The sequence below is a fragment of the Eumetopias jubatus genome, unplaced genomic scaffold, assembly GCF_037043125.1.
Source record: "Eumetopias jubatus isolate StellerSeaLion01/CBP00866 unplaced genomic scaffold, mEumJub1_p1.0 scaffold_16, whole genome shotgun sequence".
NCBI classification, from domain to species: domain Eukaryota; kingdom Metazoa; phylum Chordata; class Mammalia; order Carnivora; family Otariidae; genus Eumetopias; species Eumetopias jubatus.
Genome location: NW_028274822.1, coordinates 16226484 through 16253751, shown reverse-complemented (window position 1 = coordinate 16253751; position 27268 = coordinate 16226484). Strand labels below are relative to the sequence as shown.

Below are 27268 nucleotides of genomic sequence, written 5' to 3'. Positions count from 1 at the left end.
ATCTCTCTCTCCGTCAAATAGATAAATAAAATCTTTAAAAATAAATAAATCGATAAAAATAAAATGTAACTACGATACATTCTCTTACTTCTATGAGGTTGTTTACAAAATTACTTTACAGGGGCAGCTGGGTGGCTCAGTCGTTAAGTGTCCCCCTTCGGCTCAGGTCATGATCTCAGGGTCCTGGGATTGAACCCTGTATCAGGCTCCCTGCTCGGCGGGAAGCATGCTTCTCCCTCTCCCTCTGCTGTCCACTCCCCCTGCTTGTTCTCTCTCTCTCTCTCTCTCTGTCAAATAAATAAAATCTTTAAAAAAATGACTTTACAAAGATTTGGCTGTGTGAGCAATCAAAGGAGAAATTATATTATGTTGTATTATTATGTATTCAAATCGCCTGGACTTAATCTTCCTCGGTGAGATTCGTAAAATACTGATATGATCCACCATCAAGGGCTTGAACCTTTCCCATCTGCCCAAAACGTCCCAATCACCTGTCAGACTTCATTGTTCATATTCAAGTTCAGATGTAGATCTCTCTTTAAGATCTGCCCAAGAGAAATCCACGAAAATTGGCTTGAAGGGTGGTATGGAACAGCGCAAAGATCCTCAGTGTCAGGGAATCACCTGCACTGCAAAACTAACATCTTATGTTTGAATCCCAACTCTGCCCCATTTCACCAGCTATGTAGTGAAGGGCAGTTTTCATATCTTGAATAATGGAAACAATACTTGTTTTACAATGTGGCGGTGGCGATTGAATAAGACACGATGAGATGTATACCCATTTACATTATCTTAGATCTCTAGGAGCCGGAGGTACAAAAAACAAAAACAGGAGACACATTTGGTGAATAATGATATAAAACTGAAAACCTGTGACTTCAAAACACAACAAACCCTCAGCAGGAAGTAGTATGGCAGACAGATTCCCCTCCCACTGGAAAGTGACACCAGAAACCACAGCCACAAAGAATCTTCTCAAGACAAGGCAACTGATGGAGGGCAAGGGTGAGTCTGGACATCTGAAGGAGTGTCTCATGCAAGCCATCACACTGTAGTCCTAGTTGGTCAGAATTTTGTGCTTCAGTCCCCAAAGTCCTTTTCAGATAGTAGAGTGTCCTTCATTGAGCTCCATCAGGAATATTTAACATACATACAGGTTATGACATTGTGGTAAAAAAAAAAAAATGGATAATCAGAGAAACCACAAAGAGCATATTTATTTTACTAACTTATCCTAAGGTAGAGTCACATTGTTTTGTTGCTGGGAGCCGGGTGGAGGAGGAGGCTTTTTTTTTTTTCTTCTTCCTCTTTTACTTAGATGGATATCCAAGGAACTAAAAATAGAGCATTTCCCCTTTTCACTTAGGAGATCTTACCCAAGTAAGAACACATTTGATTACACAAACATTCCTAGTCCTTCCAGATGTCATTTTCCTCTTTATTTTGCCTCTTTCTATTATTTTTACTATATTATTTTATATATTGTGTTTGATTAGAAATGTATTGATTTGTTTAAAATTATTTCTAGGCTCCCAAGAAACCAGGACAATACGTACATTTCCTTTTCTCATTTACAAGATATTCCTTAACTCAGAAATCAGAAATCCTTGCCTTTCACACTATTTCCATTTGCCCTGGCTGTTGCGCCTGTGTGTGTGTGTGTGTGTGTGTGTGTGTGTGTGTGTGTGTGTGTGTGTGGAGTGTGTCAGTAGAACTATAGAATGATCTTGGACATTGTGACCAAATCGTCATGCAAAGCCATGGCTTGTGTCCAGAATCTAACAAGAGACTTCTTTTTTTTTTAAGGTTTTTATTTATTTATTTGACAGAGAGAGAGACATAGCGAGAGAGGGAACACAAGCAGGGGGAGTGGGAGAGGGAGAAGCAGACTCTCCGCCCAGCAGGGAGCCCAATGGAGGGCTCGATCCCAGGACCCTGAGATCATGACCGGAGCAGAAGGCAGATGCTTAACAACTGAGCCACCCAGGGGCCCCCTAACAAGAGACTTCTTATCATTAAGAGTTTATGGTCCTTTCCGTTTTAAGATAAATAGATTTGGGGGATCTAATGTACGGCGTGGCGATTATAGTTAACAATACTGTATTATATACTTGAAAGTTGCTAAGAGAATAGATCTGAAATGTTCTTACCACAAAAAGGAAAGGTAATTATGTGAGGTGCTGGCCATGTTACCTAACACCATGGTGATAATCATTTTACAATATAGAAATGAATCAAGTTAACACCTTGTATCCCTTAAACTTGCACAACGTTATGTGGTGATTACAACTCAATGCAGTGGGAGGGTGTGGTCTTGAGATTGGAAGTTTATGAAGAGAATCCAGGTGAGGCGGAAAGCACATTTATATACTTTAAGATCCAAAGAAATACAAAATCTGTTAAGGGACGACAGGAGGGGAATTGCAGAGCTCATGGGGTAGGAGAGTATGTTGTCAGGTCACCACGGGCAATGGGACCTACAAGTGATGAAGTCCAAGTTCTAGACCATAAATAAGGCTCAGGATGTTTCATCAGGGTGGCTGAGGAGAATCCAGTGAGTATTTCAAGCCCCAGAATTACATGGGAAGATAACTCCCCCATTTGTTTAGTGTGAAAAGATAGTTTCCTTTTATTTATCATTTTTAAAGATCTTATTTATTCAATTGAGAGAGAGCATGAGCAGGGGGGAGAGGCAGAGGGAGAGGCAGACTCCCTGCTGAGCTGGGAGCCCGCCTACGTGGGGCTCGATCCCAGGACCCGGAGATCATGACCTGAGCCAAAGGCAGATGCTTAACCATCTGAGCCACCCAGGCGCCCCAAGATAGTTTCCTTTTAAAGTAGTATCTTTCAGGGCGCCTGGGTGGCCTCAGTTGTTAAGCGTCTGCCTTTGGCTCAGATCATGATCCCGGGGTCCTGGGATCGAGCCCCTCATCAGGCTCCCTGCTCAGCAGGAAGCCTGCTTCTCCTTCTCCCACTCCCCCTGCTTGTGTTCCTGCTCTCGCTGTGTCTCTCTCTGTCAAATAAATAAATAAAATCTTTAAAAAAATAAAGCAATATCTTTCAGACTGGAGAAGAATTTGAATTAGGTTTAGAAATGTTTAAGAGAATCAAATCTTTATTTGGGGTGGAGATTGTGCATATTTAGTATTCTATGTCCATGAATGTTTAAGGAAATACGATGTGTACTGGGGCACCTGGCTGGCTCAGTTGGTGGAGTGTGCAATTCTTATTTTTGGGGTCATGAGTTTGAGCCCCGTATTGGGCATAGAGATTACCTAAATTAAAAAAAAAAAAAAAAAAAAGGAGCTCCTGGCTGGCTCAATTGTTAGAGCATGTGACTCTTGATCTTGGGGTTGTGAGTTCAAGCTCCACGTGGGCTTTAGAGATTACCTAAAAAGAAAAAAGAAAATATGATGTGTACTGATTTTTCACCTATTTGCTATTCTGTGTAGTTAGTGTTTAAGTAACTTAGACCTAAATTTAAATGGGAGTTCCAAGGCCAACTCCTCCCCATGGGACTCCTGCTCAACTGACTCTCCAAAACCCTCTTCCCCATCTCCACGCACCTCCTCAAGTACAAAAGTAATCTAAACAGTGCACCGTTAACTTGTTCAAGATCTAGTCAAAGGGGCGCCATTCAAGCCCCCAGCCCATGACGGTACAATGGTGGTCATTTTAAAGGTCCACTGATGCCCTACAGTTAACAAGGAGCCGGCTCAGGGCAGCCCTCACGCGGACCCTCCCCCCATCCCATGCCCAGTTAATCAGCACTGCTCTCTCACAGAGGGAACTCATCTCATTTACTTATTACTTAGTCCTCATTTACTTATTATTTAACATCTCATTTCCTTATTTACTTATTTTACAAAAGCTCTTAAAGCATTTAAAATGTATCAAACCTCTGTTTCTCCCATTTGTGGCTTTTGTTAGAATGGGCATCAAGTCATGCTTCCTGCTCACAGTCACCCACAAAAATGACAAGAATAAACCAAACCAAAATCTTTTTACAAACCCATCAAACAAGAAAAGGATGAGAAAATAGAATGTTTACACATGCCACCAAATGTCAGAGGTTTGGTAGTGTTTTTTTAAACAGCTAAATGCATGGAAATTAATGCCTTTTCTTATTTCCAGGTCTGTAAATGCCCTGACTTCTCATGTTATGGGCACACAAACACCACATAGATTCTCCTAGATTGCATAGTGCGAGTTTAAACAAAGTGACCAGTGAGAGAGGCTAGACAGTGCTTCTCAAACCCTAAGGGGTGCAAGAATCACCTGGAAAGGTTAAAATGCAGATTCTGACTCTGTAGGTTTGAGGTGAGGGCGGAGATCCTGCATTTCTAGCTCTCAGGGGCTGCAAATGTTCTTTGTCCCCTCATCTCATACCGAGCAGCCCAGAGGGTAGGAGTGAGTTAGATCTGTCTAGAACTAGAGAGTTTAATTTTGCTCAGGAGGCAAAAACTTGTAAGGCACGCTCTGCCAAGAAAGATAGGTTCGTTGTGTACGTGGCATTTTCCTTTCTTAGAAAACCTTGGGGGAGGGGTGCATCTTTTCAAAAGTCTCATCTATCTGAATTTCCCCCCCTTTTCTTGCATCTCTATCATTCGGTGTATTTATGGTGATTCCACTGGAAACTGCCCAGCTCCCTTAAAATTTGGGACCTGTGAAAAAAAGAAAGCAGTTCTATTGCTGGAGGTGGGAGCCAGCAAATTTTGGCGTCGTGGCCATTTATTTAAATAAACTCCTCTGGTCATAAACCTTTAGGGTGGGGAGGCTGCATTTTGAGGCTGAAGAAACAATGACAAAGTCATTCAATCGGCACTTCGGTGTTGGTGAGTGTGGCTGCAGGTGCCCAGCAAGGCCTGACAGCTACATCCCTCAGGGTTAGTTATGACCCAGGCATCAAAGAGGGCCACCTCGAAGCCCAGCTGCCGGGAGGAAAATGATAGCCAAAGGAAAAAACAAGGGTGGGGCCCCTGTGAAGAGACAAAATGTACCCTCACTTTCATCAGAGGCTACAATCAGCTGAGCAGATTACTGAGCCCTTGGCCAAAGCTCTGGAGGACTCAGATTAGAGAGAGCTTGTGTGTGTGTGTGTGTGTGTGTGTGTGTGTGTGTGTGTGCTGTGTGTGCGTGTATGTGAAAGGATAGTGATGGGGAGGGAAGCCCCCACTGTTACAGATTTTATAACAGCTGGATCAAAACAGCCCAAGAAGAGATGGTGGACAGAGCCACTCTGGGCAAGTTCTACTTTTTTGTCCCTGTAGGCACAATATTATTATTACTACCAAGGGCTTCCTCTCTGTTCTTCTGAGTCAACCTTTGCCTCCACTTGCCCTGGCACTCATTTGCCTTGTAGGATACTTTCAGTTTCAGAAAGACAGTGAGCTAACTGAGGGCTTGGCAAGAGATGGTGAGGTCCCCAGATGCCAAACCACCCTGCCTGCCGGCTGGATAGAACAGCACACTTGGGAACAGAAAGTCGAAATCCTGAGGTTTCTAGAGAGCGGCCCTCACTGGCAACATAGGACTGCTGAGGGCCTGCTTGCCTTCCTGGAAGGGGGAAGGGCGGGAATGGTTTTCAAAATCCCAGCGCTTTTGAAGTCTGAGTTGAAACAAGGAAGGAGAAGGGAAAAAGGGGAATTGGAGGGGAGCAGAAACTATGAGGGCTTCTGACTCACAGAGGGCAGACTTTCAAGTTGACCTGTCCTCTGAGCAGAAAATGATCTCTCTCCAACCAATCAGTTGTATACTCTTCACCTATCATGCTGCCTGACAGCCTAAAAATAGCGACCAACGTGGAACTTTATCTTTGTAAAATGCAACCCTATCTGGAAATAGTAACAAGCCGTCTGTCACTCACACGTTGTTGTGAATTAGTTGAATTTCAAGTTGGGAATTAGAACGGAGAAATTTAGACAGCAAGGAACCAAACCCTTTTTGTACACTTGTGGGCTTGGTCATGACAAAGGATGCTTCTTGTTCGAGAGCACAGAAGGCAGAAGGCAGGGTCAGGGTACAGCCACTATTCCTGGTCTATGCCGTCAGACGATTCATGTCTCCCTGGCATAAGTTAAGATCAATTTTTATTTTATTTTATATTATTTTTTTGAAGACTTAAATTTATTCATTTGATGGAGGGAGAAAGAGAGAGAGCACAAGCAAGGGGAGCGGCAGGCAGAGGGAGAAGCAGGCCTCCCAATGAGCAGGGAGCCCGATGTGGGGCTCCATCCCAGGACCCCGCGACCTGAGCCAAAGGCAGATGCTTAACCAACTGAGGCACCCAGTGTCCCTAAGATAAGTTTTTATTTAAAATAGTCATCTGTTGAGCATCTCTGTGCCAGATGCAGGAAGAAGAGCTGGAGACACAGTGGACATGGCCTTCAGCCCACGGAGCTTATGATCTGGTTTGGGAGACTGATAAATGAATACCATGACAAGTATCACCACCCAAGAAACGAAGAAGCTACAATTCCAGATAAGTTATGAGGAGGGGAAGCAAGGAATGGAGATCAAGAGGGATCAGGAGGGAGAACTATTTCGGCTCAGGTGCAGAGAAGGTCTCAGTGGCATTTCAGCTGAGATCCAGAGGACAAAACAGCCAGCCTTGATAGGGTCTAGGGCAAGTGCAAGTAAGTGCAAACACTTTGAGGAAAAAGAGCTTCCTGGGATACAGGAACTGAGAGAAAGACAAGATGCTTGAATGTGATTTCAAATATCTGGGTTCAAACCATGACTCCACCACCTACCAGCTTTGTGCCCTACACACACATTAGGTCATAAGACACAGTGATTAGACCTATTGTCCTCACCTTGATGGCCACTGAGATTAGAACTCACCGATTCCACATTTCACTCAACTCCTACTTTGGATATTCATTGCTAGGTTTCCCACGCTATATAGACCCTTTGACAATTCTGAGGAATATAAAATTGTCTTTTACTCTCCCACCGACTTTTTTTTTAAAGATTTTATTTATTTATTTACTTGAGAGAGAGAATGTGCGTGTGTGCGTGCCTGCGTGTGTGTGTGTGTGTGTGTGTGTGTGAGCAGGGAAAGGGAGAAGAAGGGGAAAGAATCTCAGACTCCACACAGAGCACGGACCTTGATGCAGGGCTTGATCTCACGACCTTGAAATCATGACCTGAGCAGAAACCAAGATTCAGACACTTGACCAACTGATCCACACAGGCCCCCCTTTTACATACATTTTTATTTGGCGTATACCTAGGAGGAAAATTGGTCCACATCCATTTGAACTTTATTTGCGTAGTCTTTGAGCAATTACTGTGAACATGTTTTTAAATATCCAGAAGTTACAAAAGAGTGTACAATGACCACTAGCTGTTCCTAATTCCCCTGTCTGCCAATCAGTCATTCTTCCTCTACGAAGCACAGTTACTAGTTTCTTGTGAAGTCACTTTTTTTCCTTTTCTTGGAAATGCCACGTATAAATCGATGTTACCATTACAGCTTTCTAATAATATCCTAAAGGACTGAACTGCTGTCCTAATAAATCACCTATGGACATCACTCTACAGTACAATATATACCATATATTTTTTTCAAAGATTTTATTTTTAAGTAATCTCTATGCCCAGCATGGGGCTCCAACTCACAACCCTGAGATCAAGAGTCACATGCCCAACTGACTGAGCCAGCCAGGGGCGCTCAGTTTATGCCATATTTTTACTTCTACTATCTTACTTATTCAATCTTCCCCCAAATTTATGAGGTGGCACTGGTTCACGACTATGAGTTAACTACCTGGGCCCCAGGGAAGTCAGTTCTTTGCCTACAAAGACGTTGGGTTTTAAGCGGCAGAGCTGGGTAATCTAGGATTTCTGACTCTAAAACTTGGCACTGTTCCTGTATCAAGGATCAAAGTTAATATCTGACAGCAGCGATGTGCAAATTGACAGAATCCTGTATCCAGAGCTTCTCCATGGTCTGAGGCCCCAGCTTGCCCAGAGCTCTGTGCCTGGTTCCGGCTCCCTTTGTGACCCCTCTAGGAGTTCTCCCAGCAGCAGGGAGGGGGGAGACTCCCACTGTGCACTCCCAAGGAACACTGGGTTCAAACCTCAGGGTCCTTTCCCGCCAGAATTGTATTTAGTAAAATGAATTTGGATATTTGCTCTTGCATATTTCCTTGCATATTGAGAGACAGCTCAAGAACAAACAAACAAACAAACAAACAAACCAATCTAAGCAAACCACAAGTCACCTGCTGATGCACTGGCTAGTCCACCCCAGTCCCCAGCCTGTGGGGCCTCTAGACTCTAAGACTGAGAAAGTGATTCATTTCCTCTTTTTCTTTTAATTTCCTTTCTCCGCCTGTCACCTCTTTCCTTTCTCTGAAGAACTCAGCAAAGTGGTCCTGTTGATAATCCTTGAATTCTGGCTGGAATTTGGCCTGTCATGCTTACGCTTTGAGTTTTGCCAGACAGAGCCTGCCTGTGTGCTTGGGATGAGGAAGTCTCCCATTGGGAATTGTGCTCTGGGGGCTGCCACTTTCTTGCCCTGCCCTCCTCCTTCCGGGAGCGGTGGTGGGGGGAGGCAGATGGGGAAGGAGCCTTCCCCATGGGACACCCAGGGGTGGTAGCTGATTTGCCTGTATTATTCCTTTTCATTCTCAAAAAAAAAAAAAAAAAAAAAGTCCTGTATGGGAGGTATCATTGTCAGTCTCCCTTTCCAAACTAGGAATCCTTGGCTCAAGGAAGTGAAGCAACTTGCTTGAGTACACATATCAAGTAAACAGTGCAGCTGGAATACAAATACAATGAAAAAAAAAAAGGTAGAAGGGAACTCGATACAAAATTGCCCCACTAACCTAACTTGTATCTATGCATTGTAATTCTTTGAGAGTTGGATCCTTATTCCAGGTACTTATTGTTGTCAGAAAAAAATATAGATAGGGGCTCCTGGGTGGCTCAGTCAGTTAAACATCTGCCTTTGACTCAGGTCATGATCCCAGGGTCCTGGGATTGAGTCCCACATTGGGCTCCCTGCTCAGCGGGGAGTCTGCTTCTCCCTCTCCCTCTGCCTGCCGCTGCCCCTGCTTGTGCTCTCTCTCTCTCTCTCTCTCTCTCTCTCTCTCTCTGACAAGTAAAATCTTAAAAAAGAAAATACAGGCGCAATTACTGCACTAAGCTACTGACCATCAGAGCTTGGCCAGGCCTCCCTTACCTGCGCTCCAAACACCGACTTGAGCCTGCACTTGGGCACAATCCTCGCACACAGAGCCTGGTTGACAGTCAGGGGCTGACTTCTCCTGTACGGAGCTGACTCCCGCGCGGAGGGACCAACAGAGCGCCGCATGGGGCGCAGATGGTTGGCGGTGGGTCGGTCGGTGACCCTCATGCTTGCTGGCTGACGGGGAGCCAGGTCGCTGCCTCCCCGCCCAGCGTCACGGGAGAGGGTCCCACCGCATGTCACTGGTCCCGGGCAGGATCCACATGCAAACTGCCAAGTAGGGTCTCTACTGAATGCGAGTGGCTTTCGCTCCATCCTAAAGTCGCAAAATCGTAAATTGAACCATTGTAAGTGGAGATTCTCTGTAAAGCTGATTATTTTAGCATTTCAATTGCCACCCCAAGTTGGACAGATTTAAAAACCCTCTGGGGGTTTTGATGAAGATGAGGATGAGGTGAGAATGGCTGTAGGTAACAACAACAGCTAAAATAGTTTGGAGGAAAGGTAGCAATGAGGCAGAAAGGGGGCTCCCGCCCTCAAGCAGTACGCAGCTTTATTTTAGGGGGCCATAAAACCATCTGTGACACATTACACCAATGAGCCAGAGAAAGTGAAGTATAGACTTCTTTGTGTGGACAGTGCGGAGAAAGCTATAAATTCTTCTGGGAGGCAAGGAACATCAAGGAAATGGTGTTTTATAGACTGGCTAAGGACAGGTGTCCAGGCAGAAGACTTTTGCAAAAGTCAAATGTGTTCTTGGGATTCCAATTCTGAGATTATGAGAATATTCACTCATGGTTTCTTCGAGTATTTTTTAGGTGTTTCAGGATTTACATTAAACCCTCTGCAGTTTGTTTTGATGCAAATAATGAGGTAGGGATTGGGCATTAATTTGTTTCCTGGATGTACAGTAAATCATCTTAGAACATTTGATGGAATAATCAACCTCGTTTCCACTGAAATGAAATGCCACTCTGTCATGTACTTTAGGCTCCTGTGTTGTGAGGCCCGTATCTTTAACTCTTTGCTCTGCTCAACCCTTTGTCTTCACGTTTGCTTTCTAATATTTTAACAAATGGAAGGGCTAGTTCTCTTCAACCTGTTACATTCCTGAAGAAATGTCCATGGGGTTTAACTGGAATTGTACTGCATTCACAGAGTGATTTTGGGCAGGGTCTTCTCATCCTGGAATAATTCTTCCGTTACATCCTTCAGGAAACAACCAGGATTCTTCATTTAGATTTTGCACATGCCTTGAGAGAGTGTATGTATAATTTTTTTGTGCTTATAAATGGCTGGGATTTTTTTTAAAGTAATCTCTACGCCCAGCGTGGGACTTGAACTCACAACCTTGAGATCAAGAGTGGCATGCTTTACCGACTAAGCCAGCCAAGGACCCTATAAATGGGTGGCACTTTTTAAACATTATATTTTCTAAGTGATTATTGCCTGGCTATAAGAACATTTTCAAAGAATACTGATGTGGTATCTAGCCTGACATCTTTTATGATTTCTCATGGTTCTTTCTCACTTTGTTTCTCCTGCTGGGAATGCCAGAGTGGTGGGGTTGCTGCTTTCCCTCCGGTCACCTCTCGCTCTCTCTGCCTCTAGCATTCTCCATCTATCCTCTCCCCCACACGGATAGCTGGGGGTGGGGACGGTTCCTCCAGAGCCCTGCCCCCTCCCCTGTCCTGTCTGGGAATAAGAACAAACAAGAACAAACTCTCCCTCAAGTTTTTTGGTTCAGCTCTGGCAGGTGGCTTTTTCATATTTGATTCGACTCCAGGGGCAATTGGAGACGCCCAAAAGTTTTTAAGCAGAGAAAGAATCTTGTTTTTTAAAAATAAAAATCTGATCCTCTCTGGAAGGAGTGTGGACATTGGATAGAAAGGCTTAAAGAAGGAACAGGGGGAAAGTTAGCATCAGAGAAAGTCATGCTGGCTGCCCTGTGAGGAATACTTGGAAGAGAGGCAGGCGTGGAGTACGGAGGGCTGGGGGAACCTCTGCAGGGGCCAGGTGAGAGGAGCAAATGGTGTAGAGCGAGCCAACAGTCGTCCGGATGATTTCATACAGACTGGCCGGGAAGGTACCGAAGAGGGAGGGACGACGGTGAGTCCTGGGTCTTCTGCCTGGACATCTGGAGCGGGTTGGCGGGGTTGGCCGGGATGGTGTTGGGTGTGGACACTTCAAATTAGGAAAATGAGTAGACGCTCCAAAAGGTCCAGGGTTCTTTTTTGAACCACACAAATTTGAAGTTTGAGAACATGTAAGTGGATGTGGGGTGATTCCGCACTGGGGCTTGAAATGTGGGTGGTATTGGGACAGAATCTGAGAGTGGGCTGTGAGAGCGCATGAGCCTGGGTAGGGGGAGAGAGGGGTGATGGGGCAGGCAGTGGCCTCTGCCAGAAGGAGGAACGGCAAAGGCCGGGAGAAGGAGAAGAAATGCAGAAGGTTCTTGACAGCGTCAGCTCTTAAGGGTGGTCATTATCATCTCTCTGAGCATTTCAACTTTTAAGTCTGGAGCTTTATTGTTAAAGAGAAATACTTTTATAGGCAAAAAAAAAAAGGCAGATTTTAAATGCCTAGCATCTGTGATCTCTTGTGCTTACTGTCAACCTTTCTCATCAACCAATAACCACAATGAACTAGGTGTAGAGTACAAAGTTTTGGATTACAGTGGCCATTAGCTTACATACTAGCACCTTGAATTCAGGCACATGATGTAATCTTTGGCTTTGGTTTTCTCATCTGTGTGTGGAAAAGTGAAAACCTGGTCCACAAAATTGTTTTATTTTATTTATTTATTTATTTATTTATTTATTTATTTATTTGACAGAGAGAGACAGTGAGAGAGGGAACACAAGCAGGGGGAGTAGAGGAGGGAGAAGCAGGCTCCACGCCAAGCAGGGAGGCCGATGTGGGGCTTGATCCCAGGACCCTGGGATCATGACCTGAGCCAAAGGCAGACGCTTAATGACTGAGCCACCCAGGCGCCCCCACAAAATTGTTTTAAAGTGGAAGGTCCTCAACGGCCATGCGTTCATTCAACAAATATTTGTTCAGTGTCTGCTATGTGCCCAGCACCATAGGTTTAGGTGCTGGGAACAGTGGAGAACACACCATATAAGGTCTGAGCTCATGTGAAGTTTGAGTTCAAAAGCAAAACCCAACAATCAACAAGTCAGACAACTAAATAAAATAGATCTCCTGGAAGACAGTCAGATGGAGGGTAGGGATGGGCAATTTTAGACAGGATAGTCAGGGAGGGCCTTTCCAAGAAAACAACATTTGTTCTGAGACCTGAATGGCCAGAAGTATTAGTTATGGGAAGATCAGGAGAAAGCGCATTCTCAGCAGACTCCAGGGTGAGGACAAAGGCTCAGAAGCAGGGAGGAATTCAGTGAGTTTGGGGAAGAAGGCGCAGGAGGTGGATATCAGATGCATGGGTGTCCCCCTACGTTCCCACGCCTCACAGGTCCTCTACATCAGGGGCATGGAGTCCAATTGTGGGTGCTGTTGGTGGATTACATTAGGTACCAATGAGGGTAATCAAGAACTCAGCCTCCATTTCCAAGTCCATGTGCCAGAGTGAAATTTTACCTTCTACTAAAGGCAGCAATTATCCACACACCTGGGTAATGATTCTGCTCACTCACTGTAAAGCTTCTGGGCACTCCAAACATCTTCTAATTTTTAGCTTCCCTCTTCTGACTAATTATGGCGTGTTTTGCCCCTTCTGCCTCATGTGGTTCCTGATTACTATTATGATTACCACGCATTTCAGCTCTCCTTCCCCATTCCACCACACAAATGCTATGGGTCAAATTGTGTATGTATTATTATTACTGGTTTTATCCTTTTTTTCCTAAGCCTGTTTATTCTGGAGGTCCAGGCTTCTTTTGTCTCCTGAGAATAATGAACAGGTCTCCCCCCCCACCTTTCCCTACATAAATTTTTTTAAACTGTGAAATATAACACTCATCCAGAAAAAAGTACCACATAAAAATTACTTTCACTTAACCATCTTATAAAAATATTTCCATGTGTCATGTAATTTCATAATAAATTATAATCCATTTTAAGTTCTTGCTGTTAATTCAGATATATTTTATTTAACTAGATTGTAAACTAGTTGAGGTCAGGTATCATTTTTTAAGTGGCTTTCCATCCATCGTGGGGCTCCACCTTACAACCCCGAGATCAAGAGTTGCACACTCCATCCACTGGGCCAGCCAGGCACCCCACCCTCCTATTGTTTTAAACCACTCAGTTTGTGGTACTCTGTTGTGGCAGCCTTAGGAAACTAATATAGGAGAAAATTATATTTATGCTGAAAAATATCAAGTCTTGCTCTAATAGAATGTGGTCTTATCCTAGTCAGGAAATGTGGGAATTTTAACAAGACAGGGGTTGAGACATTGACTGTCCTTGCTGACACTACCACTGACCATACTATATATCTTCACGAGTCACACCATCTCCACTCTCAGCTCAGCTAATCTAGTCACACTGCAACCAGAGTGAACTTTCTAGAATCTGATCCTATCACCTGCATGCTTAAAACCTTCTGTGGTTCTCCCATGCCCCCCAAACAATACACAAATTCCTCAGGTCCCTCTCCACTCACCTCTTTACCACTTCCTCCTCACACTGCCTGACCTTCAGTCTCTGCCTGGAACATACTTCATTCCTTTGGCCTCATTGCTTGGCCAATCCTGTTTATGCCTCAGTGTCTACGTAAGTGGACTTTCCTGCTTCACTGCCCTCCTGGGCTGTCCCATAGTCCTCCATAGTTTCCCTGGGATGGCCCTGATGCACATCTCTGCCTGTGTAATTTGCTGTGTCACCCTCTAGCCTTGCTACTAAAGGTGAGGTCCAAGGAACAGACACTTGGGCATCACCAGAATTTAAGATGCAGAATCTCAAGCCCAGCTAGATCTTCACAATCAGATGTGCATTTTTTTAAAAATATTTTATTTATCCGACAGAGAGAGCCACAGCGAGAGAGGGAACACAAGCAGGGGGAGTGGGAGAGGAAGAAGCAGGCTTCCCGCCGAGCAGGGAGCCTGATGCAGGGCTTGATCCCAGGACCCTGAGATCCAAAGGCAGACGCTTAATGACTGAGCCACCCAGGCACCCCTCAGATATACATTTTAACAAGATACTCAAGGGATTCTTTTTTTTTTTTCCCCCTCTTCAAGTGATTCTTATGGGCATTGAATTTGTGAGGTATATTGGTCTCTTCCACATAATCTCCGTGGGGGCAGGGAGCACTGTGTCCCCAGAACCCAGCACAATGGCTGTTTAAACAAAGATTTAGCTGATTTAGTGCACGAGGCTGATTTCCTGTTAACAAGCCTGTCTTACGGGGGAAAAAACCTAAAACAAAACAAAACAAAAAGTCTCCTTTTATCAGAATAAACAGACTCAGGTTTCCAGCCCATGTGTTTTGTCACAGTTCCCTTTCAATTCCCATTATACATCTCTCATATTCTTTGTTTTCCTGTCAAATTCTATTTTCTGCACGAAATACGTGAATGACTGTTCTATTACTAATCATGTTTTCTGTTCTGTTTGGGGGTTTTTTGTTTTGGGTTTTTTTAAGTAATTTTTAAAAACCCTCTAATGACAACATAGGCAGAGTCAGATTTGCACTGTTATTTTTGAACTTGGTCCATGAAAACTGATACTTGGTAATAGTTTCAAAAATTATCCTCCCCAGTTCTTTTTCCCTCCTCACCTCTTCCCTTTCCTCATCCGCACCCTTCTCCCTCCCTCCCTTTTCCCCTTCCCTCCTTCCTTCCTTCCTTCCTTTCTTAACAGGTGACGGGATTCTAATGCTTCATGATAAATCTTTTTGTTGTGAGTCCCGGCGGTCAAAATATCCTGATATGTTTATATTTCTCACAAGTTCTCAGGAAATGATACATCCCTTTTCCAGATAAGTATACAGGTAAGAGAGACTTTACACACTCAACTTCTAATTCCCTTAATAGAATGTTAAATCACAATGTATGGACCACCTGAAACCCAAAATCTTAAACGGTCCTCCATAAATGGCTGATTTGACCCACCTCTGAAGCCCACCTCCCCAACTTCGCTCCTCACTTCTCCTTCCAGTGAGTTGAATTTGCAATTCCCTAAAAGGCACCGCTTGCCTAAGGTTTGTATCCAGTATAGGTCATGTGGCTAACAACCTTTTATAATGATAATGTTAGAGGACAGGATTGGCACACCCTTGGTAGGTAAACAACAGTCGGATTTGCTTTTCTTTCTTTCTTTTTTTTTTTTTTAAGATTTTATTTATTTATTTGACAGAGAGACACAGCGAGAGAAGGGAACACAAGCAGGGGGAGAGGGAGAGGGAGAAGCAGGCTTCCCGCGGAGCAGGGAGCCCGATGCGGGGCTCGATCCCAGGACCCTGGGACCATGACCCGAGCCGGAGGCAGACACTTAACGACTGAGCCACCCAGGCACCCCTTGCTTTTCTTTTGTTGAATGTATCTGCATTTCAGGGTTCATGATTTGGTCAGAAGTGTACTAATTTATCCAATCAGAAAGTTAATGGTGTCCCTTAACTATTATGTCAGTCAAAATGAGCCCTGAGAGGGCCCCAGTGCGTTTCAGATACTGTTCCAGAAAACAGACTAGGAGGCAGCATCCTCTGCTGTGCTTCCTGTGTCAGGTGAGAACTCCTGAATTCTGTCCCCTCTTAACCTTGTGTGTTTACCACACTCAAAACTAAGTTGTTTAGGGGCACCTGGGTGGCTCAGTTGGTTAAGCGTCTGCGTTAGGCTCAGGTCACGATCCTCGGGTCCTGGGATCAAGCCCCACAACCGGCTCCCTGCTCAGGGAGTCTGCTTCTCCCTCTCTCTCTGCCCTTCCCCTCCCACTCCTGCTCTCTCCATCTCTCTCAAATAAATAAAAGTCTTAAAAAAATAAACTAAGTTGTTTAAATTCAGGAGTAGTTTTGTTCCATGATTATAGCGTCCTCTATACTTCTGCAGGACCAAGCCATAAATAAATACTTGCAGGTTGGTGTTGATTGAATGATTTCAGGTAAATAAACAAGTTCAAATGCCTACTGGGGGCACATAATGTAAAGAAGAAAAGCGACAGCAGGGAGCGTGGCCACCGGGAGCTCCCGCCCCAGGTCTGAGGGAGAGTGGCTGCCACCTTGCTTCTAGCCTGCTCTGCCCGTTTGGGAAACAGATCTCGGGTTTTCAGAACTTCACATTTTACAAAGGACGCCAGAGATCGGAGCTTTTGAAGTCATCTCTCAATTTTTAAATGTTGGTAACCAAATCAAATTCTCACAAGACATTCTGCAAATCAATACGATGAGCCAAACAGAACACTCCTGGGAACCACGCGGTTCTAAGTAGCCAGTTTGCAACCTCTTCGTTGAATAGTGCAGATAATTAAGAATATTCATTTTTCCAAAAAACTATGATTACTGGGAACGCCACGGAGCGTTAGAGCTCCTGCCCCGTAGGGGGCCTGCCTAGGTTCAGATTCTGGCGCGGCTCTCTGCCAAGGCGCGCTCCAGAATTCCCTTGAGCCTCCATACGCCAGTTTTCACACCTGTAAACTGGCCTTTATGGTAAGAATGGCAGCTTAGCAGCGTCGTTCTGAGGACAGAATGAGAAAATGCCTGCCCAAGCCCTTCTCACGAAGCGGCGCTCAATTACCTGCTAACTAGTCCAAATTACTATTCCTCTTTATAATAATGGGATTATTCGAGGACCAGCCAAACAGCGTGTAAATAACTTCATGTTCCCAGATACTTCATTTCTCCTCCCACAAAAGCATTTGATGGTGTCCCATATGATGACTTACTCTTTTTATGTTACTAAGCAGCATCCAGATGGAGTAATACCAACCTTTCCAGAGGGAATATGCTCCACACAGTCCTGGCTGGGGCGCAAAACTAACCCCTCTCCCCCGCCTCTACACACACACACACCACCTTCCAAATCAAACCAGTGTTGGTTTGCTCGCTCCAGGGTTTCAATGTGGTACGATTGTCACTCTCCTCTGGCATCCTCTCTACTGTTATGCAAGTTTTCTTCATCTCATTTCCCTGCAACCACCCGTGCCCTCCGAGTTCGAGTTTCCCTGTCCCGATCTCATTCCAGGATCTGCTTAGAGTCTCCAATTGCCGGTTTACAAGGACGAAGCGCCTGGCCTCCCCATCAGCCGCCTTCCCGCTAGAACTTCCCCCTCTCGCGACTTCCCGGCCCCGCCACAATTGCAGCCGACTCGACGTGGGGCGGGGGCGGGTTCTCAGCCCGGCCCCCCGCCGCCCGGCCCCCGCTCGCGAAGGGAGTAACTGCGAGGCGGGGCAGGGTCTCCGCGCCCACCGCCCTGCGCCCCCCGCCGCGGGTCGGCGCCGCCGCGGAGCGCGAACGAGTCCGGGCAGGTCCCCCACCGCGGCCGCCCTCGGGGGCGGGGACAGGGGCGGGCGCAGGGTTAAGTTTCTCTACGTCACGGTTCCCGGGAAAGTGCCCTTATAAGAGGAGAGCGTGGGCGCGAGAATCGCCCAGACCTGAGAGGTGCCCGGCCCGGGAGCACTGCGCTCTCCAGTCGGGTCGGGCCCGCCCGCTACGGCCGGTCTAAGGCCCGCGTTGCAGCTCGCCTCCTGCTGCCCCAAGGGGCTCAGGTTGGGGGGCCTAAGGTCCCCGGGGTTTTGCAGCACAGCTCCCTGTGGCTGCCTGTGAAGATGCCTGGGAGGAAGGCGCGTAGGAGCGTGCAGCCGAGCCCTGCGCGGGCCCTGGCAGGTAGGGAGCCGCTGGGGCCCGCCGGGATCCGGGCCGGGGCGGGGGCCGGGTCGAGGTCTCGGTTCGGGCGGCTACAGCCGGTCGGCACGCGGCCTCCAGGTCGGGCAGGTCTGTGCCCTTGCACATGCTTTGGGGGGCGCCTGCAGGAAGTTCTTCAGGGGTTTTACCCTGGACGGTGGAGACGGCGAGGGAGGAAACCCGATTTGGGATGCAGATTGGGATTTTAGCGGAGGCAGAAAGCCTCCTCTTCGCTTCGCTTGCTTTCCATCCCCACTTGCCCTGCCCCGGGGCCACGGGGAGAAAAAGTGCAAGTGCCGGCTGCAGTCACGAGGAGAAAGTCACTGTCGCGGCAGGTGGGGACGGGAGAGGCTCCGGGAGCTGCCTCGCGACCAGCCCTCTTCCGCCGGAGTCGGGGACCTGAGGGCCCCGCTCTGAGTGTTGCCACTCCCGGGTCCCCAGCACAAACAAAGCAGTCCATAACGCTTGATCCTATCACGGCTCCTCCACAGAGGACTGATGGAGCGTTCCGGGGGCCCTGCGAGGACCACTGCGGTCAGGAGCCTAGAAAATCGTGCTTCTTTGTTGAGCGTAACATTTTGACAGTCGTTATTAGTTGTGGAGATGGGATAGGAGAAGAACTGGAGTTGGTCTCCAGTGGTTTTTAATCCATCCACTCTCCCCTCCTCCCTCCGTAAAGCCCCATCAAATAACTTTTTAGACCCGCCCTCTCCCTTATAAATCTTAGCAAACAAGGCAGCCATCCGCTAAGGCGCTGCAGCAAAGAAGGCAGCAAGGCTCTGGGCTCGAAATCCGTCATACTGCTATTGCATCAGACGATAATGGCCCCCTTTTAAGTTAGTTTCGCTTTATAGAGCCCATGAGGCGTGCAAAGGAAGTGGTGCATTTCCAACCTGGCCATGGCTAAGTGGGCACCAGGGTGATCTCTCTGGCTCTTACTTGGGAGGCAAAAAGCTTTGCCCACCTTTAGTGATGTTCAAGAATTCTCCGGTTTCCGGAAGGCCTAACCTGAGCATAACCTTTCTGCCATTTAACTTCAGTCCCAATAACATGGGGCAGCAGAAAGGGCCCTCTTTAAACTCGACTCGATAGTAATACATCTTTTTATTGAGATGTAAGTGACCTATGACATTGTATTAGCTTTGATTTGACGTATGTATATATCAAATGATGATGATGCCATATATGTCTATACTGTGAAGTGATTGCCAAATAGCTTTAGTTAACATCCCTCACCACACATAGTTTCAATTTTATTACTACATGTATAGAAATGTAATTAACAGAAAAATTAAGGAAACAACTAGCAGCAAGTTTCTGCCCCCTCTTTTGGGGAAAGAGATAATTTTTTCCCTTAAAACCCTTTTATAATCCTTTTTCTTAAATTAATAGTCATTTAATAACAATATCTCACTTAAAAAAAGTAGTAAACTTGTGAATTAAACATATTTCTGCTTCACTCATAAAGGCAGTGTGGATTGGCACAAATTAGGTTTGTAAGAAGAATTTAGTTTACAGTAAAATGTAAATTTCTAAGTTATTTTAGAGAATGTGGACTTATTTTTGATAAAAGATTCTATGAGTCTTACAAGAAAATTTTAAAGAGCTTTTCAATGAGGGTAAGAATACATTTAGAGGGGCGACTGGGTGGCTCAGTTGGTTAAGCGTCTGCCTTCAGCTCAGGTCATGATCCCCGGGGCCTGGGACTGAGCCCCGCATCAGGTTCCACATTGGAGAGCTGAGCAGGGAGGCTGCTTCTCCCTCTGCTGCACCCCCTTTTTGTGCTCTTGCTCCGTCAAATAAATAAATAAAATCTTAAAAAAAGAGGAAAAATAATACATTTAGATTTGTCTATTAATGAAGGCATAATTTGAGCTGTGAATTACTGCTATTTAAAAAATAAATCCTACTTGAAAACAATATACAAGAGTTTAGAATTTGACTTCTGTTTCCCCAACTAACCTTCAGTGAGCAAGAAGGGGATGACATCACCTGAGGTGGGCCAAGGCTTGCTAACTCTGTGGTGTATGACAGAAATGTCCGAATTTTTTTTTTTCCTCCACCATAGCAATTTCTTTCTTTTTTTTTATTAACATATAATGTACTATTTGTTTCAGGGGTACAGGTCTGTGATTCATCAGTCTTACATAACTCACAGCGCTCACCATAGCACCTACCCTCCCCGATGTCCATCACCCAGCCACCCCATCCCTCCCACCCCCCACCACTCCAGCAACCCTCAGTTTGTTTCCTGAGATTAAGAGTCTCTTATGATTTGTCTCCCTCTCTGGTTTCATCTTGTTTCATTTTTCCCTCCCTTCCCCTATGATCCTCTGCCTTGTTTCTCAAATTCCACATATCAGTGAGATCATATGATAATTGTCAGAAATGTCCATATTGAAAGAAAGGTAACATTTGCCTCTTGCAGTAGGCTTTTTTAAAAAAAGATTTTGGAGTGAACGTCTTTATTCTTAACTATTCTTTTTTTGGTTTATGAGTCACAGTGTGTCAATGTATGGTGTGTGTGTGTGTGTGTGTGTGTGTGTGTGTAGGTGCACGCGTGTTAGGTCACCTTTCTCACCTTCAGAAAATGGGTGTACATAAAGCTAAAGTTAAGATAAATGCTTCACTGAATAAATACTCAGCTTGTCCCTTGGATGGGCACATTAACTCTTGCTGGTTGCAGTTTGTAATATCAATGTGATTTTAAATGTTTTGCTTTCCTTTTCAGAGACCGAAGTGGAATGTGCCATTCAACTCAGGAGATTTGGAGACAAACTGAATTTCCGGCAGAAACTTCTGAATCTGATATCCAAACTCTTCCGCTCAGGAACCTGACTGTTTTGGAAGCTTTTGAGTGAGGAGATTCCTTTAAAACGGAAGATTCCCCAGTAGGTGCAAATTTCATCAATTAGAGGAAATGCCTTCTAATGGAGAAGATTGGGAGGGAGATCTCACCTGCTTTTTGGATGCCCTTGGAAACCAAGATGGAATACATCAAAGACGGATTTCTGTTGGAGATTTCCCAGAAGTCATTTTTTTGGGTTGCGAGGACATTATGAAACCATTTTGTTTATTTTAAAGCAAGAATGGTGGAGCTTTGAAAAATAAGGAATTAATTACTTATACATTTTGTTTTTACTTCGAAAATTATTCTGGTAATTTTGCTGAAGATTGCTGTCCAGTCTACTGTAAGCGGAGTTGGCAAATGAATAAACTGTGGGCAGGGGCAAAGAAACAGAATGTGTTCAGTGTTGGGTTTTATTTTTGGATGACAACTCCCAAGTGATGTATAATATTTGCTTTATATATTATCTTGTTAATAGTAAAGATTTCATTCTGAGAACACTGAATGTCAGAGAATGTGGATTCCATAGGTCACTACAAAATATAAAATGATTTGAAAGCTTGTTTCTTTTGACTCAAAAATGTATTGACACAAAAATGTATCTGTTCAGATGACCCTTCCTTGAATTATGTTTCTGCGAGTCTTAACTGCAGTCTGTACTTGGAAAAATGTGATGGAGGTGTTACTTGGTGCCAGTAAGATTCTTGCAGGTAGAATGTTAAAACATAAAGAGTACGGGGATTTTGTAGAATGAGAAATAATGGGGGAGAAAAAGCAACTTAGACTCTTTTACTGCTGTAATTAACACTTAGTAAAACAAATATTCTAAAGTCACTTGATAAGATGAATGTGTTTCTAAAGAAGTTTCTAAAATCTGTAAAATGCCCTTTCTCAGATTAGTAAGTGTATGGCTTATAAGAAGTGATCTTTTAAGAGAAATTAAGCATGTTTTACATAGTTGGGATATACTTTTTTTAAAAAAAGAACGGGATTGCTCATCCAGAATAAAAATGCCACATATGTGTAATTTGCATTAGAATAATATGTAGATTCTGAGAAAGGTTTCATGAATTTCACTTTTTTATTGTTAAAAGGCCAGGCTGTCAACAAAGTCCCCAGATATATAAAAAAAAAGAAATAATAGTGTCATGATTGAATTTCCGTAAGAATAATCTTATTTATTTTACCTATTTATGATTAAAATATTTTTTTGTTTAGTTTGAAAATGTCTATTAAAGTTACGTTTTTAGGTTATGAGACAAGGCTTTCATAACCACTTGAACTTTACAGTGAGAATGTTTTGCTATACGGTATGGTCACTTTAGATGAAACATTACCTCAGCATCTGTTTTTTCTTCAGTATTATTTAGTTGCAAAGATGCTTTTTGTCTGTCTAGAGGCAGGTATTTTGTCATTTGGATATTTATGGTCTGTAACTGTATTTATACATACAAAACTTGGATACTGTAGCTGTAAACTATTAAAAATTATCACCATTCTTTTTTACATGTTCCTTTTTGTCATCACGTCACCGGCCCAGTGTTCGTTATGAAACCAAAATTGTTTTACCAGTTTCCATCAGCAGGCCCCTTCTGACCACCACGTCTTCTTCAGTCACAGTTCTGTCGCCAGAATGGGACATGCGGGGACATTTAGCATGATTTCTGCTGTCAAGGGACTTACCATTTAATTGGGAGAGGAAATAGTGAAAAAGAAGACATTCATGCCTGGCGTAGGTCTTGAGTGCCTTAGTGCCTGGAGAGTGATTTATTGCAAGTAGCCTACAGAGATCCGTGATCTCTTTAGAGGTGCTAGGTGCCCCCCTCCTTGGCTGCTCGGGGAGCCTCCGCCAGGCTAGAGGAGCTTCTGGTTGGTTTCCTTGATGGCGGCCTCACACTTCTCCCCTCCTCTGCCCCAACCCTGAGCAGCAAGTCTTGCTTCATCTGAAGCTGGTCATGTGCAGAAGGAGTGGCTTTCCTGTTAGAGGGTGAGAACTCATGAGATACTCCTAGTCCGTAGCATCTTCAGGCTGAAACCCTACAGTGTAAGTTGCCTCCCTCAGACGGGGAGGGCAAGAGGAGGGGCTCCTGGAGGAAGGTGACCCCTTGAGGGGACAGCTGGGGGAAGGGCATGAAGGGCCCCCAGGGCATCGCAGGAGTAGGCGGAGAGATTGGGTCCATAAAGGGCTGGGTGGGGTTTTGGGGGGGCAGTGTGCATGATTTGATTTGAGGGTCTCTGGAAGAGGAACTCCTGCCCCTCTGCATAGCCAGAAGTGAACCACTGGTGGTAATGAGTTTTGCTAAAAGTACCCTTGCTGCTCTTTTTTTATATAAGGAGTAGTACAGGAAAGCTTTGGGACAATGCACAATCTTCAGGTAAGAGGACTATATGTTTTCAGAGAACTCTTTTTTTTTTTTTAAAGATTTTATTTACTTGAGAGAGAGAGCACGAGCAGTGGGGAGGGGCAGAGAGAGGGAGAAGCAGGCTTCCTGATAAGCGGGGAGCCCTATGCAGGGCTCGATCCCAGGACCCTGAGATCAGGACCTGAGCCCAAGGCAGACGCTTAACCGACTGAGCCACCCAGGCACCCCAGAGAACTCTTAATGTCAAAAAACTCCCAGGATGCCCACATAATTGTAATTGTAAATATTGACTAACAAAAAGCTACCAGGAATTCAAAAATAGTTTGACTTCCATTTATATTCAAGAGAAAACCTCCATAACCTTTATATTTGAAAAGTCACCTAGAAATGACAATGTGCTATTAGTAAAATGCATACAAAAAATATAGTTCTGCTTATAAATACTTAAAGTTAGTTTAAAAAATTGAATAAGAAAAAAAATCACTGCCTTTTGCACAAACGTGTTTGCAATCCTTCACATTAACAAAGTTACTGTCGTTGCCTCCACAGCAAATAGAGGGGAAGGCCTTGGGCTATGTGTCTTGGATTAAAACAATAGTGAATCACTTTAGCAGAGCACAGTCTCTCATCTTTTGAAACTGTGGCAAAATGATGGACCTTTAGGAAAAAAAATAAAATCAGAAATGCAATAATACCAGAATTAAGAAGCTGTGACTATTACTGAAGAAACTGAAGAAAGATCTAATCCCACAAAAGCTTCATTCTGAATCCTAAATATACTAAACCATTTAAAAAGTGTGCCTCAAATTTCAAGGGCTATATTTTGTTAATTTTTAAAAAGATTTTATTTATTTGGGGGGCAGCTATGGAGGAGGGCAGGGGACAAGCAGGCTCTACACTGTGCAGTGCAGAGCCCAATATGGGGCTGGACCCCACCACCTTGTGATCATGATCTGAGCTGAAACCAAGAGTCGGATGCTCAACCGACTGAGCCACCCAGGCATCCCTATTTTTAATTTTTATAAACTGGACAGAATTTCTTCTGAAGCTATTTCCTTGTATTATTTGAATGTGTAAAGGAATTAAAGTCCCCAAAACAAATATGGTTAGGTAAAAATGGGCTACACATCAAGGGATAACATGACATACTTTGGTAAACTGTCCTATGCTGCTAGTTTTTTTTTTTAGGTTTATTTATTTATTTTTTATAATCTCTACACCCAATGTGGGGTTCGAACTCATGACCCGAAGAGCAAGAGTTGCATGCTCCTCCAACTGAGCCAGCCAGGTGCCCCTCCTAAGTTGATAGTTTTATTTGAGATGTTTTTTTATCAGCTCTCCTTCCATTATTAATCAAGAATACATGTATCTAATTGCATAATTTACATTTACACAATTTAAGAGAAAACCAGCAAGGACCATCTCCTCAGTAATTCAAGATTTTGCATACTCAACAGAGTATCGCTTATAGAATTTGGATTATCAAAGTTTCTGCCAAAGCAAGTTTTCCTTGTTTGGTGAATTTATTTATCTCTGTGTGTCTTTCCTGTGCTTAGGGGAAATGCCTGTATTGTCTCTCTACAAATACTCAATACTGCCCAAGTAACTGATCATTTCAGGGGCGGTGGGGGCTGGGGAAGGAGGCAGGTAAGAAATGGGGAGTAGAGAAAAGGGACAGAGATCTCTTTGTGCTGCAATTTGCAATTACTAAAGGATACAGAAATCCAATCAAAAACTTTAGAAATTTTCAAGTTTCACCATCTTGAGTCTACACCGACTCCATTATCTCACATATACAACTGATTCCATACAAATCAGTGGTCATGGCACTCATTAATGAACACTGTAATTTTAATCTAATTTAATTTTTTTTTTAAGTAAGCTCTATGCCCAACTCACAACCCTGAGATCAAGAGGCACATGCTCTACTGACTGAGCCAGCCAGGGACCCCTGAATACTGTAATTTTTTTTATGTGTAAATCGAGGAGATGAGAAACAGTTCTAAAGAAAAATTGCAAACACTCCAGGCAAGGCTTTGTCACTTTCCAGCCCTGAGAACTTAGAAGTTCATTAACTTCTAGCCTGTGCGTCTGCAGGGAAAATGGAATAACGCCCTTTCACAGGGCAGTAGCGTGAGGACTGATATTACAGGCGGGTGGGGAAAAAAAGTCACTTATCTGTCTATCACCGATCTCTTTATCATCTGTCAATGTATCTACGAACGAGATAAGTTGTTTCCTTTAGTCTGAAGACTGTGCTGTGATTTGGGTTTTTTAATCCCTTGCAATAACTCTGCTTCCCGCCAACACACACACACACACACACACACACACACAGAGCCCTTTGGGCTGGAACGGCATAAATTGTGAAAATCTCGCCAAACTCTTTGAAACTTTGTCAGAGGGAATGCTCCACCAGGAAGACAACTAGCGTCTTGAGGACAGTCACCTCTGAGCATGATGAGAGGCAGAGAGTGCCCTGCTTTGGAGTCAAGGCCAAGCCATCAATGAGCCCTGAGACTCTGAGCAGGGCAGCCTGTCTGAGCCAGAATGATTCCTCTGCATCCCCTCTAAGGTCATCTGTGGTTTGAGACAGAATGGGCTGGCGGAGGGGACTGGAGAAGATCTCCTACCACACTCCCCGTCTTACCAGCCCCACCCCTGCACGTAGCGTAAGAGAAAAGGAAGGGTTTGTGAAAAGAAGTAGGAGGGTGGGTTTAAAACCCCCCTCCAAGAATCTATTTGCCAAATTCTTCTCCTAAACATGATTCTAAGTCCTGGAGGAGGCTGGGCTTTGTGTATATATATATATATATAAATGTACACGTAGCTGAAAATAGATGGGGTCACCTGACAGGACACACCCTACTGTGCGAGTCTCTCACGTAATAGGTCATGGTTTCAAGAGCAAAACCTTTGTCAATACAATCCAGGCACTCACTTTAGCTTCTGTTTTAAGGACTTTCAGAAATCGGTTTAACAAATTCAGAGTGAAACAGTCACACCCACCTGCAGTCTTCTTCCAGATCAGTTACTGTAACAAACACCAGAAAAATGAGGGAAGTGATGAGTGACAGATGGGGATTTAGGATTCCTTTAGTTTGTAAGTCTGGGTCCCAGACTGTTCCCCTAGGTGTGCTCTATACTGTACTGTCTGTGATTAGAAACTGCACAGTGCGTGGAGCCTGGGCTTGGGTTTGGGTTGGAAATGGAATGTACAAATGGCCCTTTGATATTTCTCGTGTCTCAGTAAAAGCCTCCTTTTCTTTTCAGCGCGTTCTCTCACTAATGACCTCTAATGGAGCCGTGAAATCTGCCTATTTCCAATTGCACCTCTATTTTTAAAACCACAAACTTTCTTTCCCTGCAATCATCTCTGGCTTTGGACTTTGGAATCAGCCACTGTTTTTGCCACTTCTGCTTTACAGGGCTCTGGATAAATGGCTTGATCTCGGTTTTCTTATAAAAGGGTGTAAGATACACCGATTTCAAAGCATCTTGAGAATCGAACGAGGTGAGAATGTGCAGTGTGTCCGGCTCACAGTCATGCTCAGTAAATGTCAGTTAACTTCAACTTCAAGATGGAGGCTTAGATATTAGCTTCCTTACAGAGTTATGGAAGATCTTGCCCAATTAAGATTATTAGAGTAAAATGAAAGCTTTTGACGAAAAAAAAAGGCTGGAGAGGAAGTGGCAGTTTTTCTCTTCGTGAGGCCATCTGTTTTTAATTTGTAACCTTCTAGTGATGGTAAAACATTTATTTTCACCCTGTACGTAATAGGTTTCATGAATACTTTTGAATTGCCCAAAGCCCCTGCATGAGAAAAACTCAGGTCCTGATTTACAGTGTACCGACTCAAAAAATAGGAAGAAGTTCTTGTGTAGTTATTGTGGACTTGGCTGGATTTGGGTAAGTCTGTTTTCAGCAGGGAATCATAAAGGGCAGGCTCTCCCCTGAGATGAAACTGTGAAAATCTGTTAATCTGGAGGACAGAAGTTGTATCCTGGCTGCTTTTGGTTTTGGCTGGAGGAAACCTGAGTTACATTCACCCACAGGGTT

At 44.4% G+C, this 27268-nt stretch overlaps 1 protein-coding gene across 1 annotated transcript; it reads left to right on the top strand.

Annotated features, from left to right (window-relative positions):
- The first annotated feature begins 17752 nt into the window (after positions 1-17752).
- On the top strand, positions 17753-22351 carry PMAIP1 (phorbol-12-myristate-13-acetate-induced protein 1). Its single transcript, XM_028103014.1, has 2 exons — positions 17753-17979; positions 20729-22351. Exons 1-2 carry the CDS (start codon positions 17922-17924, stop codon positions 20833-20835), a joined length of 165 nt encoding a protein of 54 aa, XP_027958815.1. The 5' UTR covers positions 17753-17921; the 3' UTR covers positions 20836-22351.
- The last annotated feature ends 4917 nt before the right edge of the window (positions 22352-27268 follow it).

Coding starts and splice junctions, on each gene's coding strand:
- PMAIP1 (XM_028103014.1), top strand. CDS start 17,922: ATGCCTGGGAGGAAGGCGCGTAGGAGCGTGCAGCCGAGCCCTGCGCGG. Junction 17,980..20,728: donor CCCTGCGCGGGCCCTGGCAG/GTAGGGAGCCGC, acceptor TTTCCTTTTCAG/AGACCGAAGTGGAATGTGCC.